A 20976-nucleotide genomic window follows, 5' to 3' on the forward strand; every position below is an offset into this window, starting at 1 on the left:
ATTGTAGCAATAATCACTGGATACTATTTCTTGACTCAACATTTTGGGAAAAATATCAACCTTTACTAAAAATGCATATCTTCTAAGTCAAGCTTACAGAAGAAGCATTGTGATTTGAATACATTTAAAATTGTATAGAGATAACTGCAGCTCACAGTCATGTCAGTAGAGGGCACTACTACAGCAATGTACTTACTGTGCCATCTGGCTGTGGAATGTTGGTGACAAACTTGGAGATCCGGTGGACCACTTTCTTGGTGTTGATGTTGTAAACTCGGCAAATCCTACATGAACATACAATCGCAGCAATGTTTGAAGGTGTGGAGAACACATGGATTTTACTATTGGCTTTTCTTCCTCTTTTTTTTTCTATAAGTTTAATCCTTGAATACTTATTGACTAAAAACTTGGAGTTTTATGTATTTCTATTTCAAGCATGTGAAGGATTATATGTGCTTATTGGTGACAATGTAAGTATTATCCTTGGTTACTTATCCACTAAAACTTGGAGCTTTTTGTATCTTATTTTAAGCATCTTATCATGGGCTTATTGGTGACCACAACAGAAGATTAACATGAATAAAAAGGGCATATCCGGCTAACAGTCTACTCACCTGTCCGTGCTAAGGGTAGCAACAAACTGGTTACATGGGTCCCATGCCACCCCCTGGACAAAGCTCTTGTGTTCACTGAATATGGCAAGCTTCTCACCTAGAAGGCAACAATGTTAATAAAAAAACAGGTAGCTTTTATCAAAACTACTGCAAAATGAGAGAGTGCCATGGCCAGTGCTGCAAATCTTGATATTGTTTTTACATGTTCGTTGTTCTCATAGTGACCTCTCCTCTTGAGCTCATGACACTGCAAACATACATGTATGATATGTCTTCCATTGTATTACTTCTATCATCTCAACCGTGAACTCAGAGATACTGTAAACTTTTGATTTTCACACTGCTAGAAATCTACACTTCAAGGAATGCACAGAAGTACGACTTACCCCTCTCTATGTTCCACAGAATGGCACTGTTGTCCACTGAGGCAGAGGCGATACAGGTTCCATCCCGGGACCACGACAGGTCATAGATGTCCTCCAGATGACCTCTACAGAAATAAAACACATGCGTTAAGAAAGAACAAAACAAGCCACGTTTATTAATCTAATCACAGCCCCTTTCTTTCTAGAAGTGTGGTAGGCACTGGTAGCTTAGCTTAGCTGTAGCTCTTTCTAAAAATAGCTAAGATACATGTAGCATGCAAGGGTTTCTGTCTTAAAATAGTGCAGTCACAAACAACAAAGGTAATCCATGAATAGCTTCATGCATGAGGTTGGTAAATCACTGCACAACAGATTCTTTATACGCAATGTTGGCTAGCTATTAACTCTTTGGTTGTGTACAAAGAACTTCAAATCTGAGGAAAGTCCCTAACTGAAGCTAGGTACTCATTTCCACCTGAGTGAATTGATAAAAGTTGTGTGAAATGCCTTTCCCAAGGGCACAAGATCAGTGATATGACAGAATTCGAACCCAGGACCTCTGGGCTCTGGGCCGAACACTTTTCCGTTATGCCACATGACCCCGCGTAAATAGGTAATCTATTCCAAGATAATGTTGTATTTGTATTTGTATCTATTAGCAATGAGGCACATTATTACACTGTGTCGGCCAAGGCACCTTTCGCTGGTAACAGACATACAGACAAATGTACAACTTAACCTACAAATAGTTAAATTTAATAGTACACAACCTACAAATAGTAGAATATATTATTCATAACAATATAAATTAGAGATGATACATAGTAATACAGTATAAAATTGCAAAGACAAGGAGAAAAAGAAACCTGAGCATCTTGTAGCAGGTCCAGAACTCCTTGTTCTCTGACTCCTCCTCGTCGTCCCTGAAGGGGTTACAGCCGTCGTCCTGCTCCTTCTGGCGCCACAGGAAGATCACAGACTCTGGGAGCAGTAAAAAACAATACTGTGTCACTCAAGTTTATTGTGGTCTTCTTGTAACCATGTACTGGTGCAATGGCCTAATGGGTAGAGTGTTTGCCTTGCAGGCCATGAGTTCAATCCCCGGCCAAGTCATACCAAAGACTTTACAAATGGTACACACTGCTTGGGCTACTGAAACGAAGATAGGCGCCGCCCTATGCACCATCTGGTGTGGGAGGACTTTAATTTAACTTGTAACCTTATCACCATATCAAAAAGAACTTTGCAACAGAACAAATCAGCTTACAGATGTGATCTATGTGCATGGCAGAGACTGTCATAGGACTGTTTAGCCATAGCCAGGGATGATGTGAATTAGGATTTTATGATGGTCAATACTGGAGGCCATATAGATCACCATACATCTACAAAATTCTTAAGTCAGGAGTGAGTCAGGAATGATTATGGAGGGTAAAAAAAATACTTGTTGGTACAATTGCTAAGGTTAACAATTTGTGACCGCTTCTCTTCTGTCAATTTTCTATTTTCCCTAGCAGCTTGTTTTCTGGTGCAAATTTGTCTTTCTATGCTTTAAAAATCTGAAATTGAATGATTCCAAATCCATGTGTACACAGCTCATAGAAACCACCAAGTCTGCGATGGTAGTCAAGAGCTTCTGATAAAACAAGTCAATAAACAAAGGAAGGACGTCTCCTCATACTTACCATCTCCAGCTGATGCCAAAACGTTACCTAGACAAATAGAAAGAGGTAGGCATGAAAAATGGCATCATATATGTATATCACTGCAATGTACATTACTCCATTCTGTAACAGCACTTCAGAATGTGAAAGAATCGTCATTAATCTTAAGTAATGGTATTGCTATTCTGGCATGAAACAGGGAAAGAATTTCAGCTTTAAACTGCTTTTTTATGGAGCAAGAATTGCAGCCTTAACTATAACTTCTTAATGCATATTGCGCCATAAAGTTTCATTCCTCACCATACCATAAAGTTAACTACCATGTCCATGGTACCTATACATGTGAAAATAGCTGCCATGATTGCATACATGTATACAAATGACATCATTTGGAAGCAAGCAGTAAAATATCCTAGTCTTCCATTTTCGACTACATATCTTACAGCACACCATCACAATATCAATCATCCTTTAAAACCAAGCAACAGGTAGGTTATGAACCGCTGCTGTCTTATCACCAAGCTGAGAAAAATGGCTGTGATGCCTTGTGTTTAATTTTGGAGCTAAGCAGAATCTATCTATAGAAAGTACACATTCTTGTGTAAGTTTATAAGATGTGCCCTGGCCCATCAAACAGATAACAATACCTGTAATCAAAAGTACTGATAATAGTGCACAGCATTGGCCTTTTGTGGCTAACACATGAGCTTATACATTTAGGTGGCAGCTGCTGTTATGTTACATGTATGTTAGATACATGTAGAATGCAGAACCTCAGGTGCCAGATGTTTTGGTCATTTACTTAATGCACCAGCTAATTAAAACATGAAACTCTACTATGCACTAATAACTCAAACCATTTGCAGACTCTTTATATCTTGTTGCTATGGTTTCAAAACAAGATGAAACCTAATAAGCCCCACAGATGCATATTGTACAATCAAAGCTCTTTTGATACGATCTAGGACACCTAAATTCCAAATTGAGTTTCCCCAGGACAACAAGGCACACGTTGCACGTCTCCCTGAGAAACATCACCACAATGCCTAGTTAATGATGTGTGTTGGTGCTGTTGATAACGTGACACCCGTGTTGCTAGGAGGCCAGACAAAATGCCATAACCTTATTATTTGAAAATGTCACTTGGAGGGCCCCATGCTGATAACATCATGTAGGGCATGCGGCTGCTCGGAGCAATTAATTCATGGACAACCTGGCTCTGGTCTCCAGGTAAAATGTTTCAGATCAGGTCTATTACAGAAACGTTAATCAAATCTGTGGTTTCACAGTGAAATGCATTATGCAATGAGAAACATAGGATCAATTCTACAATACAACACAAGCTGTTTATGGCCTAAGGATAGAACTAGCACCATGGAAACTTACCATGTATCGTTACTGTTATTTCCTTGATCCTAGGGTGACAGTCAATCTTGTCCATTCATTGCAACAGATACATTTTGTAGGTCGTTGATTCCATTACTTCATGATATGATTTGCGATTTTCTTTTACTCTCGGTTTGGAAGAAAAATACTTGTTTTTTTGACATGTGATAGGCACAGGTTACTAATGACAAAGTTATGGATGGTTTACTACCTAATGCAATACAATGAAAACAAGAAGTCACAATTTTTGTGAATTTCTTGTTTCATTTCTTGTTGTGAATTTCTCACTTATCATGTCAATGCATTTTCCTGCCTTCCTGTGGAACCAAAGCCAAGCCTAAGGCAGCAACTTTGAACCTGGGCCAAACCAGCCTTCCCATCCTTCAAGTCTCTAGTTACAGGATTTTCTGCCTCACATCCTGCCATTCTACACACTGTAACACACACCAGGACAAACAAATGCACAGACCGAAAACAATACCTCTATTTACACAGAGGTAATGCAATATTATGCCAAATAGCAGTTACTCAAGCAATTGGATATGATTTTGGAAACTACTGGCTTGAGTAACTGCTATTTGGCGTATCTTATTACATGGATGTCTAACCTTCATCAAAGTAATGCAATATAATTTGAGGTGATGGTGTAGCGGGTACTGACCTGTAGGGCAGAAGCGGACCACGTTAACCGGCCGCGAGTGCCTGATCAGGTTAGCGAGGAACTCCACGTAGCCACGACCCTCATCGTCTCTCTTCACCTCCCACAGCTGAAAGGTACAACAAAGTTTCAGAATGTTAAAATCACCTATCATACCTGAATTCTTCTTGATTAGTCTTTCATTGTAGAAGATGGGTAAAGGTAAAGGTACTCCTATAGCCTTCATGAGGTAGTAGGGGCAGTGGGTTGTTATCCACAGTGCCTAGGGCATAGTTTTGGAAAGTGGAGCCCAACCCTCCCCTTCCACCGCTTTTTACCTCCCCAACCGAAGTCAGGTACACAGACGCCCATACTTTGTACAAATAGCAAGGAACAATAAAAAAATACTTTAAGATTGTATCAAGGAATAGTGCATGGCAAACTTATAATGATGCCTACATAAAAAAGATGGTTAACTCAGCCATAATAAGGTTACATCTATTGAATGTCAGAAAGCATACAACAGCCTGTTAATCAGCACCAAGGACGGTGGACGCCTTATTGGCTGTGAATCACCATAGTTTTTGTTGTTACTACTAGCACACTGACTTCTCTTAGGCCTAAGCTGTGTTATTGACAGGTGTTCTGTTTGTAGAGTTTGTGCTAAGTTTTATCTCTGAATTGCACATTTGCAAGAGGTTATTGAGTAGAAGCCCACATGTACCAAGAACGCCCAATTTCTTCTAACAGAAACATGGGGTTCCTCCATTCAGTGAAGCTACCGGCGTATTTCCTCCAGGTAGTTCACGAATGATTGGTTCTTTGCTATGACTACTGGCAGGAATGCATGAGGATAAAGCAGGTCAAGCCAATACAGCTTTGTGAGGCCAATATCCGGATGCACCAGGCATCTGTATGCTAATCAGATCTGAGCCTAGAATCAATTTAACCCTTAGGAGACAAACTGGCATGCATATAAACCGCAGGGTTCTATTCCGTTCTACATGTAGATAGTATAATGGGGATATTGCTATGGGAGACTATACAGGGATATTGAACACATTTTGCTTATAAAATTATAGCAGTGAAAGCATCAATACGTTACTATATGAACCCATTTACAGACTATGAAATAAAACAATATTCCAACTCACCATGATTGTCCTTTTCAAACAAAATTACATCAACTAGCGAACTAGAGAATATATCAGTAAGTCAGACTTGGTCAATGAATCGACTCTTAACAAAAACATCTATGCCAACAGCTTTGTATGGTAAAATCATAGCAATAAAGTGTTAGTACATTAATATGAGACCCTCCAGACAATATTTGAACTTACAGCCAACTGGCCAACCAATGGAATAACTTACAGTAAAACAAATTTCACCCAAGAACTAAAAGTACCTCATAACATCCACATAACAACTCGACCCTTTTGCCCTCTAGGATACATGAAATGTTGCTGACGATTCTCTAAATCCGGTTATCAGGATTTTGTGGGGCCATTACCAACCCTGGCATGCATCACCAGCTCTCCTGGACTTAGAACAAAAATCTGGTCGGAAAGGGAAACAAACTAAATCAGCGCTTTGCCAATAAGAGGATTGGCAGAATGGGGCATATCGGGTCACATTGTCTGGGGTGCGTTTTTCTTCCTTTAGAAACAAGAGTTTGAAGATCTCACAACTCTGTGAAATATCTAGAGCCTTGTTTAATTGTACATGTAGTTCATTAATTTTATTTTGTTTATTTTATTTTATTCAAATTGCAACAGGCAATACATGACCACCCAGGCAGCAGTAGCTGATTTTGGGCGTCTAACACAGCACATACAATTACAATGTTGAAAACTACGCATATACACAAATGAGGTCACTAACGTACACAATGATTTAATAATCATGCAAATAAAATTTTGCTTAACGTGTCTATTGATCACTTCCTGCCACTCAATGGTGACCATGACTAGCATATGGCAATATAACTGTGAAAACACAGAAAAGCAGACAAAAACCTCCAAAACCTCCATGTGAATCCATTGACACCATGAATGTTATGTCTGATTAACGACTAGTTCTACCACCTCTGAACCCTACATCCTGTCATTGTCACAAGTCTGACCTTTGCTGTGACCTATCTTCCTACTCCCTTCCTGCCACTCTACTGATAGTGAAAGGCAAATAACTACAGACACGCAAACAAAGACACAGACTGAAAATAAAGACTTTGTACACAGAGTCAATCACATCAACCTCTTGATGAGTGGAAACGTTATGCACAAGTCAACTTGGTTAAAGAACTGAATCTGAATATTCTATTCATAAAAAATTGTATTGTATGTGTGAGGGAAGATTGCTATATGATGACATCAATATAGTTTCTTTCTGTTTTGTTAAAAAATACTTTGCTAATAAAAGAGGAATCATTGCTTAACAGAAATCCAAGATAGCTAAGGTATCTTTTTTTAAAAATATTTTGGGATAGCTAAGCTAAGCTAAGCTAAGCTAAGAAAATCCCGTAAATTTCTCTCACCTAATATGTATTATTCATACATTCATGTTACTTTTCAAAAGGAAGATAATCTTTTGCCACAAAGATCCAAATTTGATTAATCTAATCAAATTGAAAAAGAAATTAAGGACTAGTCTTGAGCTACTCACATGTTCAAAGTTCTTCTTGACAACACCAGCCACTTGTTGTATGGACTATTTATGTCAATACACAGTAATCCAGACAGAAATCCCTCTTTGTGAACAGGTGATATCCCCAGGTTTGGACAGACATTAGCTATAACAAAGTGAAGCAAGTTGTCTAATGACCTTTGATGATAGCTATTTTGACTAGGTACTGAGAGCATGCCAGATTTGAGGATAAGACTGGAATTCATTAGGCTTTCCATTTCCTCAGGGATTAAGTGCAGGTGACCTAAAAACCTTGGTCGTAAAGTTTAATAATTTCTACAGAAACTAGGGCATGTCTCAAGAAATAGGGCTCATTAAAGGCAGTTTTGCTGTTTGGTGTTTTAAATCAAAGTTGAAACAATTCTGTAGTGCGGTATACTTAGTAATATGTTGTAATATTGTAATGTTGTTGTGAATTTGTGGTAGAGAGGTCACAAAAAAACAGGAAAAGGAAACCACTGCGAACATTTCAAGAAAATTTGATTTTTCCTACAATTAACTGTATTTTGTACTTATAGCCTCAATAAGTATGTTTGATTGTATTAATGCCATCAACACATGGCATGACACATTGGAAGGCATTTCAATACCAGCTGTTAGATTAACGTAATGTGAAAGATAATGCTACCACACAAAATCCTTCACACAAAAGCACACAGCCAAATCACCATATGCTGCAGACAGGTGACCTTTTTGATAGAAACCTCCACATATAATTTTCAAGCTTGAAAGTGTATTCTTAAATCATAACCTTTGAGTCACACATCAAACAAACACTAGGCAACAAACTTTAACCAAGGCAGAAAAAGGCCCCTGTAAATACATGTATGTAAGCCAACCAAGGAACTGTTAAGCATACATATATATTCATTTAGTAACAATCATACACATGATACAAGCATATATTGTTCCATTGTTGGGCTTGAAATATGGACTGCAGAGAAAAATCAAATCACAGAAAAGTGAGTCAAACACTTGCGTCGAAGGGCAGTTATACCGACTAATATAGATACAGATAAATCACATCCAGTATTGCAGAAATCAGAAATGAAGTACTTTAATCCCTGCAAACAGCTCCACTGTGCCTTGACCTTTTCTCAAAGCTTTTGTCACGCACATTTAACCAAACCTGCAGCTTAAGCTTTATACTGCCCACTGTGTACCCTGCCAATAAGAGACAAGTGACTCAATATCCTCACCTACAAGGGCAGGAAATTAACTGCTCCCAACGGTGACATTTTCACTGCCCACTATTGGTATTCTCAGCCGTTATGGAGTAAAATGTTGATAGCTTCTGACAAATCTGGGACAAATTCATACTCAAGGTACGGCAGAGAGCTTTGCATGTAATCATAGGGATTTTGTGGGATTATGGCAAATGTTTGGCCTCTAGCCAGTGTTATACTTTCAGTAATTGACACTGTAAAAGTTCTTTCTGTTACCTGAAATAATGCAAGGTGTGATTATGACTTTTTTTCTTACAATGTGATTTTGAGACAACTTTCTGTAAATACCCAAGCAGCTGTTACTTTCCTACAACCTTCTTGATCGGTCTTATGAAATATATACTACCATATATATACTACTAAATATAAAATGTACTACCATCAAAAATATCTTTGTTACTCAAAACTTTTCAATCATGACTTGCTCCTCGTCTTGATATTTCTAACGTCATGCTTAAAAATGTCAAATAACAAGACATTTTTTAAATGCTTGCTCCTCAACAGAAAAAAGACACTTTGCCAAATGACTCGTTTACAAATTAGTCCTATGGGTAGTCAAAAGCGAAAGTAGGACTGATATCATACAAACCATAATTGGTATGAACGTAAGCCCAATATAACTGTCACAATATCATATATACATGATTGTATGACTGATATGCAGGTGGTACCATACTACTTTGCACACTACATGTTCATGGCTTTATAGCTTACATTTGTATATGTATACTCAGTAATTTGCCTTAATCTTTTACAAACGTAACTGTATTAAAAGAGCAATTATTACTTTGGCATCTAATGTGACTTGTATGAGGATAACATTAATTTTCATTCGGTTTGATTCATTCTGGGTAGCCTTTATCTGTTAGGTCTCCGGGCAGATGAGAAGTTTATGAATTTATGACGGTTGACAGGTGGGTTCGACACAACTAGGACAAGCAGGAAATTGGGTAGGATCAAAGGAAAGTGGTGGTCACGAAGTGTCAAGTCATGTCAGGAGAGTAATGGCCTACATTTTGTACATGACAAAAGTCAGTCACTACAGTCAATACTTTGGTTGCCATGTATGTCAGCATCTTATGTAGAATAGTTAACTGTTGGATATTAGTAAGGTTATGTTATAGTTAAAGGATGCAAATTAAAGTACAAAACTAGGACAATAGTGAAGAAAGACATATGGCATGTGTTAAAGGCCATCAGGTCAAGATAAGCAATTTCATGGTTAGGTCTCTTCCCGCCCTCCAAAAAAGAACACACTGATTTAGCAATACATCACATACATGAATCATCAACACAATTGCTAGAGAGCCTAGAACTGTTGCTTGATTTTAAATGTTACTGCCTTGAAATACATGTACATGTAAGAGATTTCTATGAGAACTACATGGAAATGTAAATCCTACAAGGCCAAATTTCCGTTGATTTGGGGTACTGATTGGTGTGATACTTCTCAATGACCCTGCACACATAACATTGTATGTCAAGAATATGATGTATACGTATACCTAAGTGTGCAATAGTACCTTTACATACATATCCATACACATATATATCACTGCACAGGTGCTACCACAGTTGAAAATTAGGTGCACAGCTCTAATTTGGGGTGCATAAAAGTGAAAATGCACACATTATTTCCAGCCCTGCCTTAAACTCACTTAGTACTTTCAAGAAATCCTCACTTCCAGGAGACGTAAATGCCACAAGGTTCAAAACTGTCTGATAAGTTTCCAACTTTTTCAAAGTCTCCAAGCCGCTCAGAGTTCCTTCCAATCTTTTACAACCCTTACGGTTCAAACCAGACCCCTGGTCATCCTTTCCTGGTATTCAATTGAGTACTTTGATTGAACTGAGATTAAAGTCACGGTCCCAATAGTGAGATTTGGGGAGTAATCAAGAGATTTTTATTGATCCATGCTCGTATTACGCCTCATTCCAAAGATAGGCACAAATCACATTATTTCCATAGATGGTACCTCATTCAACCCTTGGAAATCTCGTCTGCAAACTTATTTCTGAACCTTCCCTTGGGGAATGTTGCCATGGTGATGTACAAGGTTTGTGTCCACAAAGTCTTTACAGTTTATGCATTAAATTGGTATAAAGCACACCCACATTGACTTTAGTACAAAGCTGTGGTACTTCACCGATTGCAGTCGCTCACGTACTGGGCAAATGCACATGTCAGTACACGTGCAGCCAATAAAATCAGACGCATTTTTAAAAAAGTCTGTTCTTTTCACCTTGACCTTTGACTAGGACAATCAGCAAAAGAGGACAGAAAATTGATTTATGACATTTTGATGTAAGCATTTCGCAGTATTGTATTTCCCACAATAATGACATTAGCATTTCCACCATACCATGTGGGGGAGGAAAACCAAATAATCAAACTGAAAGTACCTCAAAACTATATAAATCCATACCATAATACATCTATCTATATATGCAACTTGTGCAGGTTTTTCTTGAGAAAAAAAGCACACTGAGTATACTGGACACCCCAATAAAATGTAGGTACCTAAAAATACTGTAAATGCAGAAATGTTTGAGTCGGCTTTATGTTATTTTATTTCGTGTGGAACTCTTTACTGCAAAGTTAAAAGCACCGTGAAATCCATTCCATTGTGTGACTGTAGCGTTACTATTGATTAAAACAAGAACTCAAAAACAGTTTTCTAGGCTGGAAAGTGAAAGATGGTAAATTGACATCCCAAGCATACACAATATGCAGGCATTTACTTTAGGTGTTTGGTTGTTGTCTGGTTTAGACCTACTATCAATTAGCATGGCTTACTGAGAAAACTGCTACCCAAATGAACATGCACAATTGATAATTAACTCATAATTGAAGTTGTATTGAGCCTTTTAAGTGCTCAGCTGGAGACAATCTTGCCCCATTGATTGTCGCTAATAGCTTTTTCAATACCGTCTCCCTCATAATGCAAATGTGATAACAAGAGGCAAAAATGTGTTAAGGGTGACATAACATCTAGAACAGAAAAATACAGAGAAAGAGATATTAAACTCTTGATTCTTGGTTATAAGCAACACACATGTGCAACAACTAGAATTATTGCCTGTATATCAAATTGCAATAAGATCTGTAAGAGTGATTTTTGGAGGTCCAAAATGACTTTCAGTAGAAAAGCAATTATTCCAGTAATATAAATGTAAATAAGGCCACTGCCAGAGGAAATGTTGCAAAATACTGTATTCATTCAATTCTTTTTACAATAACAAGACACTTCATTTGAAGTATGGGAGTAGTGCATGCTCAAAGCGACATATTATGGTGCCTTCTTTGTATAAGCCCTCAGCAATCAAAATATGTCTCTTAATTTCATGTTGGGAAAAGAAAACAGTCTCCTAGACAGGAGCTATAGAAAAGACTATGAGTTGAATATAATTCTTATTTACTACACTTTGCAACAGTAAATTTGTCTGTATGGAATTTCCTATAGCTATATTTGGCAGACTTTACAGAAACCAAAAATTCCTTCTGGAGCCAAGTAGACATGGCTAACAATTAAATGTAGACTGTCAATAAAGTAGGCTGGGAATAATTGCCATTTCAATCAACTCTTAGTCCACCATTTGTATGGGATTGATTATGGTATAAGCTATTTTCAAATATTTCTTGGCTGCTTCAAAATAAACACTTTTGGTTAGAGAATGCGACTTATTTCCTGTTTTCAGGCAGAACTACAGGTCGATGACCCCTAAAGCTTCTGGAAAATGTCTCTTCCACTACTATTCAATATCTACCCCTGGGATGTTCAATTCCATATCAATGGAGCCAATTTATATCAAAGGTATGGTCCAGATAAAAGACTGTAACCAAATTCCTGTTTTGAGGCAGTAGTATAGGTCAGATAACAAAGGGTTTTGTAGGACCTCTCCAAGGTGCTGATTTTGGTGTTGTTATGCCTTGTTCCTTGAAAAGGAAACTCTCTTTCTTAAAAGGCTTCTGTAAGACAGTTTTTTTCTATCCATGGCACTGATTTGGTGTTGATCAGCCTTGTTTCATGAAAAGGAAACTCTCATTTCTTAAAAGGTTTCTGAGGGACAGTTGTATCTTTCCTTGGTGCTGATTTTGATGTTGAGGGTTGCTAACCACTAAACTACAGCACACTACACAAAGAATAGACCCCTCAGCAAACCTTTGTTATTGACACATCCTCAGACATAGGCAAGTTGCCAACCTATCCTGAGGGTTTATGCAAGGCAAGCCAATGTTTTACCACTGTATATTACATTACCATGGCACCGTGGCCATTGACATACCGAGTCTGCAGTAAGGCCTGGTGATTTTTCACAGACTTAGAGGCTTGATCCTATTACACGGGTCAATGAATTTCCACATAGGGTCACTTGAACTTGGCACTGGATTAGCACCACTTACGGGATTTTCTTTGAAATTTAAAGAAACGCCAATTCCATCAGCGTCTCTTTGATTGGAAAGCTGCAACAGAAGATGAGCTGATAAAAATTGATTAGAGACAACACTAGTGGTCTCAATCATGCACCACACTGCACATTTAGTGAGGGAGTATAGTAACTACACATGATATATAGCAAAATCCTTAATAGAGAGGAATATGAGGAAGTTTGTATTTTCTAGGACCCCACACTACTTGATAGAGTAGTAAATGTCTGGGCACTGTGAATCTTAAAGCAAACATGAATCACATTGGAGAAGGTGCTATATGTAAACTAAGTTGACCCAGAAACATACACAGAGCATACCTGGGGGGTTCTGACTAGAAATCTTTCAAACCTACTGTTTTTTAAAGTGGCAGCTTTATGTAACCCGGCAGCTTAATATTAATGGTAGTTACACGTAGTTACTGCAGACTTGCCAAAACAAACTGACATACACATCCCTCCACTACTCCTCTGATCAGTCCCTACTCTGTGTGAATCCCCTGCTGCAGTTACAGGAGTTAATCAAACAGACAGGCAATGACGTCCCAACCTTTTCAAAATCACAGGGGTCTGTACCTCCCTGACATTTACGTCGCTCCACATTTTTCCAGCCTGAAAGCTGACTGGTTCGAGCAAATCTACCTGACATTTTGATTCTCTGAGATATGCTTTTACATAATCCGGTTAATAATGTCAACAGCCCCTGACATTTGCATGATCGCAGGAGACGGTGATGTGTCAGTTCCATTTAGACAAAGCTGTTTCAGGGGGAAAAACACCAATTTCAGTCAACGGCAACTGAGCTTAAATTATTCCCTTGTGTCCTTACATCCCAAAGTGAAGCATATCTTTCTACAATTATGTTTAACACTGAATCTTTACTTACTTTGTAAATGCAAGCTTTCCGTATGTATCTGTATCTCTCTCTATGTATACCCCGTAGCCAGTATAACCGCCCTTCGGCATAACCCCCCAACTTTGCATATACACGTACTGTGACGTACATGTATGTACACGTACATGTATATGGATATGGTATCGACCCCATTTCTTCCTAATAAGTTTCATTTGTACATTACAGCTTTGATAACAGGGCCTCACAGTTTGTTTCACAGCAGCAGGTAACAATTCTGTTTTTTGTGTAGTGTAGTGTAGTGCAGGCAAGGGAATTAAACCCAGGACCTGAAGTTACATCAACGTGCCTCTGTGACAGTGCAGTCCTACCAATCAGACAGCAGGCAAGATCTGTCTAAGTCAGTTCCAGTCCACAGGAATCAATTAGGCAACGCAAACTTGACATAATGGATGACATCCACCCATAGAGCCATTGATTCTGGCCCGGTTCCCAGAAAGAGAAAGAAACCTCACTTACTCCAATCCAGCAAAATATTAGTCACGACAAAACAGTACGTTGTACATTTGTAGAACTCCTGAAAAATGAAAGACGCCTTGTAATTGTCATGTAAGTTTAAAATGGCCTGCTGTAAAATCAGTTTTGCTGGCCCTTTTGCATCAGAATGATGCAGCCATGTACTGACATCATCTACAAAATTTGGTTTGCCAGACCTTCTAAGCATTTGGAAGGCTGAATTAAACTCCTGCCTGACCAACCTAACACAATTTGAAATGGGCCTTTATATAGTCTGCCCTTTTATCCATATCTCATTAACATGACTCATGATAACATACTGTACATATTCTTATATTCTCTTTATCATATGGAAAATTATGATTCAGACAGAGAAGGAATAGTCCCATAGCACCACTGAGAAATTATTGGACTTACAAAATGGCGATGACAATGGTGAGAACACAGAATAATTATCTTTTATTGATATAACAATCATCTACAACATAATCCCATCAGGGTACATAATTCTACCACCCTAAAAAGATACATATACGTCCAAACATATCTAAAACCCATGTGATAATGTACATGATAACTGTGCATACCTGGGGGATGCTGCACTAGAGATTGACTTTGACTTTGATCTCTCAAACCCACTGTTTTTCTAAGTGGCGGATCTTTGTAACCCAGCTGATTAATGTTAATGGAGGTTACATGTACAATAGAAGGGGGCAAGGCAATCAGAAAATTTGAGAAGCTCCGAAGGTACACTGTAGGAAGAAAACAGTTAATACGTGTAATGTGAACATGACTAATAGCACTTGTAATTTGTATTGGATAGGTGTGGAAACTTAAGTTGCACATGTGGTTGATCTCTACAGATATGCTACAAAATATTTGCTCTACTAAATTACTTGCTTCAGGGTGTCCATTGATGTACGATGACGACGTCACTCCACACCTTTATCGGTTCTGTATCTCAAAGTCAATATCAAATTAAAGGAACTGAAAGATTGATGACCAAGCAGGTCTACAAGCTACATGTATGCATGCAGGAAAACCACAGCTGTGCAGGGAACTTCGAGTAACAAGACTTATTGTTCAGATGCTAAGATATCCAAGGAGTGATTCTTAAAGCACTGCATGTGAAAACACATGTGCAACTGGTCTCCATGCAATTTCTATTGGCAAACCTCCTCTTTACAAATTCAATGAAGGGCCATCTTTCTTTCTATCAGACTGAGTATCACCAGTGACCTTATTTGCATGTCAAATTGATCACTTTAAAAAAATTTCTAAGCTGTTTTTGAGAAGTGAAAAATTTGTATTTTCAGCCCAGTTTTTGTGTTTCCGTAACATTCGAGCATTTCTTCGTAATCATATCCGAAACTAGCCCAATATTAATGTTTTAGACATACCCATATCAGGGAATGGCCCCAAAACTTGATTGGTCCATTTCCATGGCACTATAGGTGTTGAGCAGAAAGAAAACTACTTTGAGGATTTGTGGGTCAAGCACTATACGCTGTGCAAAATATGAGCCAAATTGATTTTTTCACCCCTGCCACCATTCTTTGATCCTTACAGCCATTTGTTTTCATTGTCCTGATCATGATGATCTTCCTTTCTGTCAGTATCACATTGTCTTAAATTCCAGTTCATGGACCATGTAATTGTCATCTGTTGGAACCAATCTACTTCCTCTCCTTTCAACTTTCCGCTGCAGTAAACCAATACAAAGTCTTATCCGATCAAATTTCCATCTCAGCAATACTGCTATCAAAGCAGATCACTTAGAGACTAAAATACATAAATAAATAAACAGGTAACAAAATGAGATGATGCTCTAGTCTTTCCCTTAGGAACATTGGAGACGGTTTTACATTGCAAATGTTTCTACACATGCTTTAGTAGGTAAACTAAAATGTGCAGTAGGTCATTTCACAAAATGTCAAAAACATGTACAGAGATAGACAACACTAGCTAGAGTAGCCTGGTTAAGACATTTATTCAAATTTGCAGTGTAAAGGCAATACTACATGTACATGTACGTACCAATATAACAGACACACACAGACAGACAGACAAACGTATCATTGTACAGTGAACTTGTCACCCACAGACTTGGCACCAATAGACTTGGCACAAAAAATTACATACAATTTCAGTACAATATAACACATTGGAGATCAGCCAACCTCAGGTTGATATACAGGGAAAGCTTTTACTTTAATGAAAATTTCTTCCAGACAATGATTATGCGATAATAAAGTGCCTACCAGCGACTAAGGTTGAGTTAACACATATTTCAACAGGCTTTTGCAATCATCAAGTGTGTGGAAATGCACCGCCCCCCCCCCAACACACACACATATTCTGTCTAATATCCTTTGCCATTATGATAAAATGGAAGCAATAAGTCCATACAGGGTGTGTATTTGTCTAAGTGAGAAGTCTGCCATGTAACCTCTATCAACATTTATCTGCTGTGTAACATCTATAATTTTGCCACTTTGAAAAACAGTGCTTTTGAGAGATCCCTTAGTGCAGCAACCCCAGGTATGCACATGGTAGTTTAGATATAGATATAGGAGTGCATTATAACGGGGGATGCTGGAGATCTCTGTAGATGCATCTTTTCTGGGTGGCAGACATATGTGACCTGGGGGAATAATGTTAGTAGATATTACATTTAAACTCTTCTCAATTCACACTATGTACAGTTGCTATTAAGAAAAATTTAGTCTCTAAGTTGTTTTAATGAGTTCAACAATAACCTTAAGTTAACACTTGGGTTATTACAAATGCCCTGAGGTACCGATAATATCTCCTTCCAATGTTGCGACTGACAATGATGGAGAATGTCCTCTAAGGCATAGCAGTAGTATTGCCAGCTTGGGACTTTTGCCAACACAGCGAACATGTAAGTACATGTAAGATGTATGACTTGTGTTTAAGACTAAGGCTGCAAAGGCATTTTACTTGCGTTTGATGTAAAACCCATTTGAATCACAGCAATTTTCATGTAAGTCATCTGACAACTTTTGTAGCTGTATCTAGAGAATGATGGCAACGTCAGGAAATGTGTGAAACTTTTTAAACCTTAAGCACTCTGAAGTAGCTATTTGCCACCCAAGTCCCTATTGGTTACAGAGTTAGGCAGGGTTTTAAGATTATGTATGTACTAAGTTTCTTGCTTTCTGAAAACAGCTTCAAGCCTTCACAATATTTGCTTAGATTGTAATCATAAACTCACTCTTGGCAAGATGACAGGAATGGTTTTCAGCTGTGTACATATATCTCTGGGGGGTGCTCAAAAGGTGGGTGTATCTGATATTGGTTTTTCTCCATCATACCCAGAGGACTGCGTGTCATTATAACTTCTATCACAACATCTCCTTCCAGTTTTCCTTTGAGATACAATGACTTTATGCACATGTATGTATTGAGTAGTATTGCAGTACAATATGTACATACATCATGTTATTTTTTGTCTTTTGCCTTTTAAGATTATGCAGACAGCCATACAAAGAAGTTTTAGACTTAGTGGATGATGCAAATTCATCAAAATACAAACACTGCTAATGATTTTTCTTGTAAGGAATAACTCTTTGGCAGACTTGAAGTCACTTGATTATGCATGCTCATGTAATTCAAAAGAATCATACATAATATTTCCCAAACCCATCTATTTCACTATTTCGATCAAACTTGAATTGACATCACAACCCTTTGTGAGAAGGTAGTCGCAGTAAAACGTAATTACAAAATGATGCACATTGCCAGACTATAATTGTTACAAATACAAATCGGCTGTTCATTCTATTAATTTCTAAAATTTTGTCAATGCCTCATAAGAATGCTACACACGCATGTACCAGTGTCTGAGATCACTTCTCTTTCTAACAGAACCCTGAGGACATAATTGTAATATCGTTTTTTTCTCCAAGATCATAAATCAAATAGAAGACATCTTTTAGTTCTTCAATCTTTATAGTGTCTTGCAGACATACATAAATGTTCATATTTCCCCAAAGATCTTTGATAATTCGAAATCCCTCAAGCTTTCCTCCACAGCTGCTGTAATGTCGGTGCAATCATTATCACATTTATCTTGATCTGTTGTCCCTGCATGGTACTGTCGATAAAATTTCTGGCACCTCTGGCGCTCGCCCGAGCCTAAGATTTATTTGGCTGTACAGGATACTTTGACACCGGCATAAAAAATTCATGGGGGTTCCGTCAGATCTTTGTTCGTCAGTTCCCGATATTGCATATGACAAGTTCGTTTGGAATCCGAGAAAATGTCACTAATAGAAAGTCTGCAAAAGCAGCTTAGCACTGACAGCCAAGGCGTGTAGACTTAATCCAGATTAATTGCAATAATACTAATCTAAATCTAGATAATTCTGCCGCTGACTTGATTCATATCTTTTTTTTTGGAAGTAATCCTAATACATGAAGCAGAGCTTCTAACTAATAAAGAATTGATGACTTGTATCACCTCACAAGATAGCTCTGCAGTAAAAATGTCAACCTGGACTGTAAAGAGCAGGTTTTATGACATACATGAACCATCTTTGAAAGAACTATTGATGGGTAATTCCCTGCTACAGAGTTTATGTCTGTATCACATTGCTTGTACTTTGCGTGTTCACGCTTTTTCATCCTTCCAGCTACACACTCTTAAATCTCACCTTAACAAAGCATAAAGACATGTATAACAAAATGCATGAAACGACCATGACATTCTATGAGATGAAAACTTGGTAATTTCTTGGTATAGTGTTTATGTCTGTATCACATAAGTTGCACTTTGCGTGTTCACACTTTTGTATCCTTCCAACTACACACTCTTAAATCTGGCCTAACAGAGCTACAAGACATGAATATTTACAACAGAATGCATGGCCATGACATTCTCTGAGATGAAAAGTCGGTAATTCCCTGGTTGAGTTTTTATGTCTGTATCAGATGTACCTCCCACCAGCGTGTTAGACAGTTACATGCTTTTAAATCTGGTGGTAAAGGAGCGACACAGCGTGTAACAAAGTCTGCATGAAATGGCCGTGACATCCTCTGTGAGCTTGAAACATTAGTTGAGGAAGATGCGTGACAGTCTATTTGTCATGCTGCCTTCCTTACTTTACAGAGCAAGTGAAGTGATACATGGGCTGCATTAAGTTCTTCAGATGTACATGTAGTGCTTTAAACTTCAAGGGCTCTAACTACCAAGTGCAAGAGCATTTCTGTAGCCCTTTCATGAACCATGTATGCAGCGATACACCATGATGAATGTATGAACAGACTTCAAACAACTCAGCCGTAGGCTAAATGTCTGCATCCCTTGATGTCAAAGGTATGCAAATCAGGGAGGCTTCTGAGCAAACTAAAAATGTCTGGACTTCAAAAAATGTGTGAATACACATACAAACATCAAGAGGTAAAACATGGCCATAATTACCTTTGCCAAGAAGGTTATGTTTTCGGCTTTTACAATGTATGTGACTGTGTGGATTTATGTGTGAAGATGAACAGCATAACTTCAGAAGCCCTGGATGGATTACATACATGTAATTTGATATTTGGTATGTGGGTAGGTCGTGAAGAGACCTCAAAAGACAATGCTTTCGGACCCCCTAGAGAGTTGTTACAGTACTGCATTAGAACTTTCGGTTTTCATCTCCTGCACTGGGGCTCAATATGCTGTTTGAAGGGGTGGGGAAATCTATTAAAAAACAATAGGCGGATTTCATAACTATGGCATCAAATTGGCATGATCTGAAGACAAAGCGATGGGCCTTGACATACCTGTAACGTTCCTACAACCTTCTCAAAGGTCCTGCCTGCAGGGTAATGGTGAATACACCGGCCCTTTGATGCTGCCAACATATATTGATTTCTGCTATAAATCTATAAATCCTGTCACAACTGTTCATAATGAGTAATGGTGGTCCAACCTCAATGTAGGTCTACATATCTGCAAATTGCACACTTAGTGCAGAAATGTCATGGTATATCAGTTTTGATTTACATTTAAAATTTTGACATTAAAAACAGATAGTAGGAATCATCAATTGACATGAATATGATGCCGGGACATGAATTGGGCACACTGGAACTGAACAGCTAAATTGCACAATGTAAAGAAGGACCTCACACACACTCGCTATCTGTTGTTTGCAGACGTGTACAAATGTCATGTATATTCTGCCTAGGATAGACAACATATCATGTTCAGTATAGCCCTCAGTGCTATTATAACCGGCTGTGCACTACATTTTTTCTCAGAGGCAGGTGACTGATCTGCCATAATTCATAGCTGAACCACACAGCTAGAGTGAAAACTGATCTTGCATTGTAAAGTTGACTGCATACATGATGCACCATATTCCCATGTTCAACATGGTTTTTACATATGTATGGTCTGCAATTGTTGTCAGCTGAAAACCTTAAAGGAAATCTAGTTATTGTATATAAGTATTGGTTAGTTCTGCTAGTTCACTTTAGTGACGCTGAAGAAGAGTGATGGATGTCACTCGAAACGTAATAAATCTTCGAATTTTTTATCCAGTTGTAGAGTTTGAATTCTCCTTATATATTGTTTACCTGGATGTCTAACC

General features: G+C 38.2%; 1 protein-coding gene across 2 annotated transcripts in view; it reads right to left on the reverse strand.

Moving 5' to 3' along the window:
* LOC136431565 (chromatin assembly factor 1 subunit B-like) overlaps positions 1-20976 on the reverse strand; it is a 48903-nt gene that overhangs the window by 4534 nt on the left and 23393 nt on the right. For both annotated transcript variants that reach the window (XM_066422940.1, XM_066422939.1), the window contains exons 3-8: positions 4691-4796; positions 2665-2691; positions 1846-1960; positions 1001-1104; positions 615-711; positions 197-284 (exon numbers count right to left, since the gene is read on the reverse strand). In XM_066422940.1, the coding sequence (XP_066279037.1) occupies positions 197-284; positions 615-711; positions 1001-1104; positions 1846-1960; positions 2665-2691; positions 4691-4796 (537 nt within the window). The remainder of the gene's footprint in view (positions 1-196; positions 285-614; positions 712-1000; positions 1105-1845; positions 1961-2664; positions 2692-4690; positions 4797-20976) is intronic.

The sequence above is a fragment of the Branchiostoma lanceolatum genome, chromosome 1, assembly GCF_035083965.1.
Source record: "Branchiostoma lanceolatum isolate klBraLanc5 chromosome 1, klBraLanc5.hap2, whole genome shotgun sequence".
In the NCBI taxonomy this organism is placed as follows: domain Eukaryota; kingdom Metazoa; phylum Chordata; class Leptocardii; order Amphioxiformes; family Branchiostomatidae; genus Branchiostoma; species Branchiostoma lanceolatum.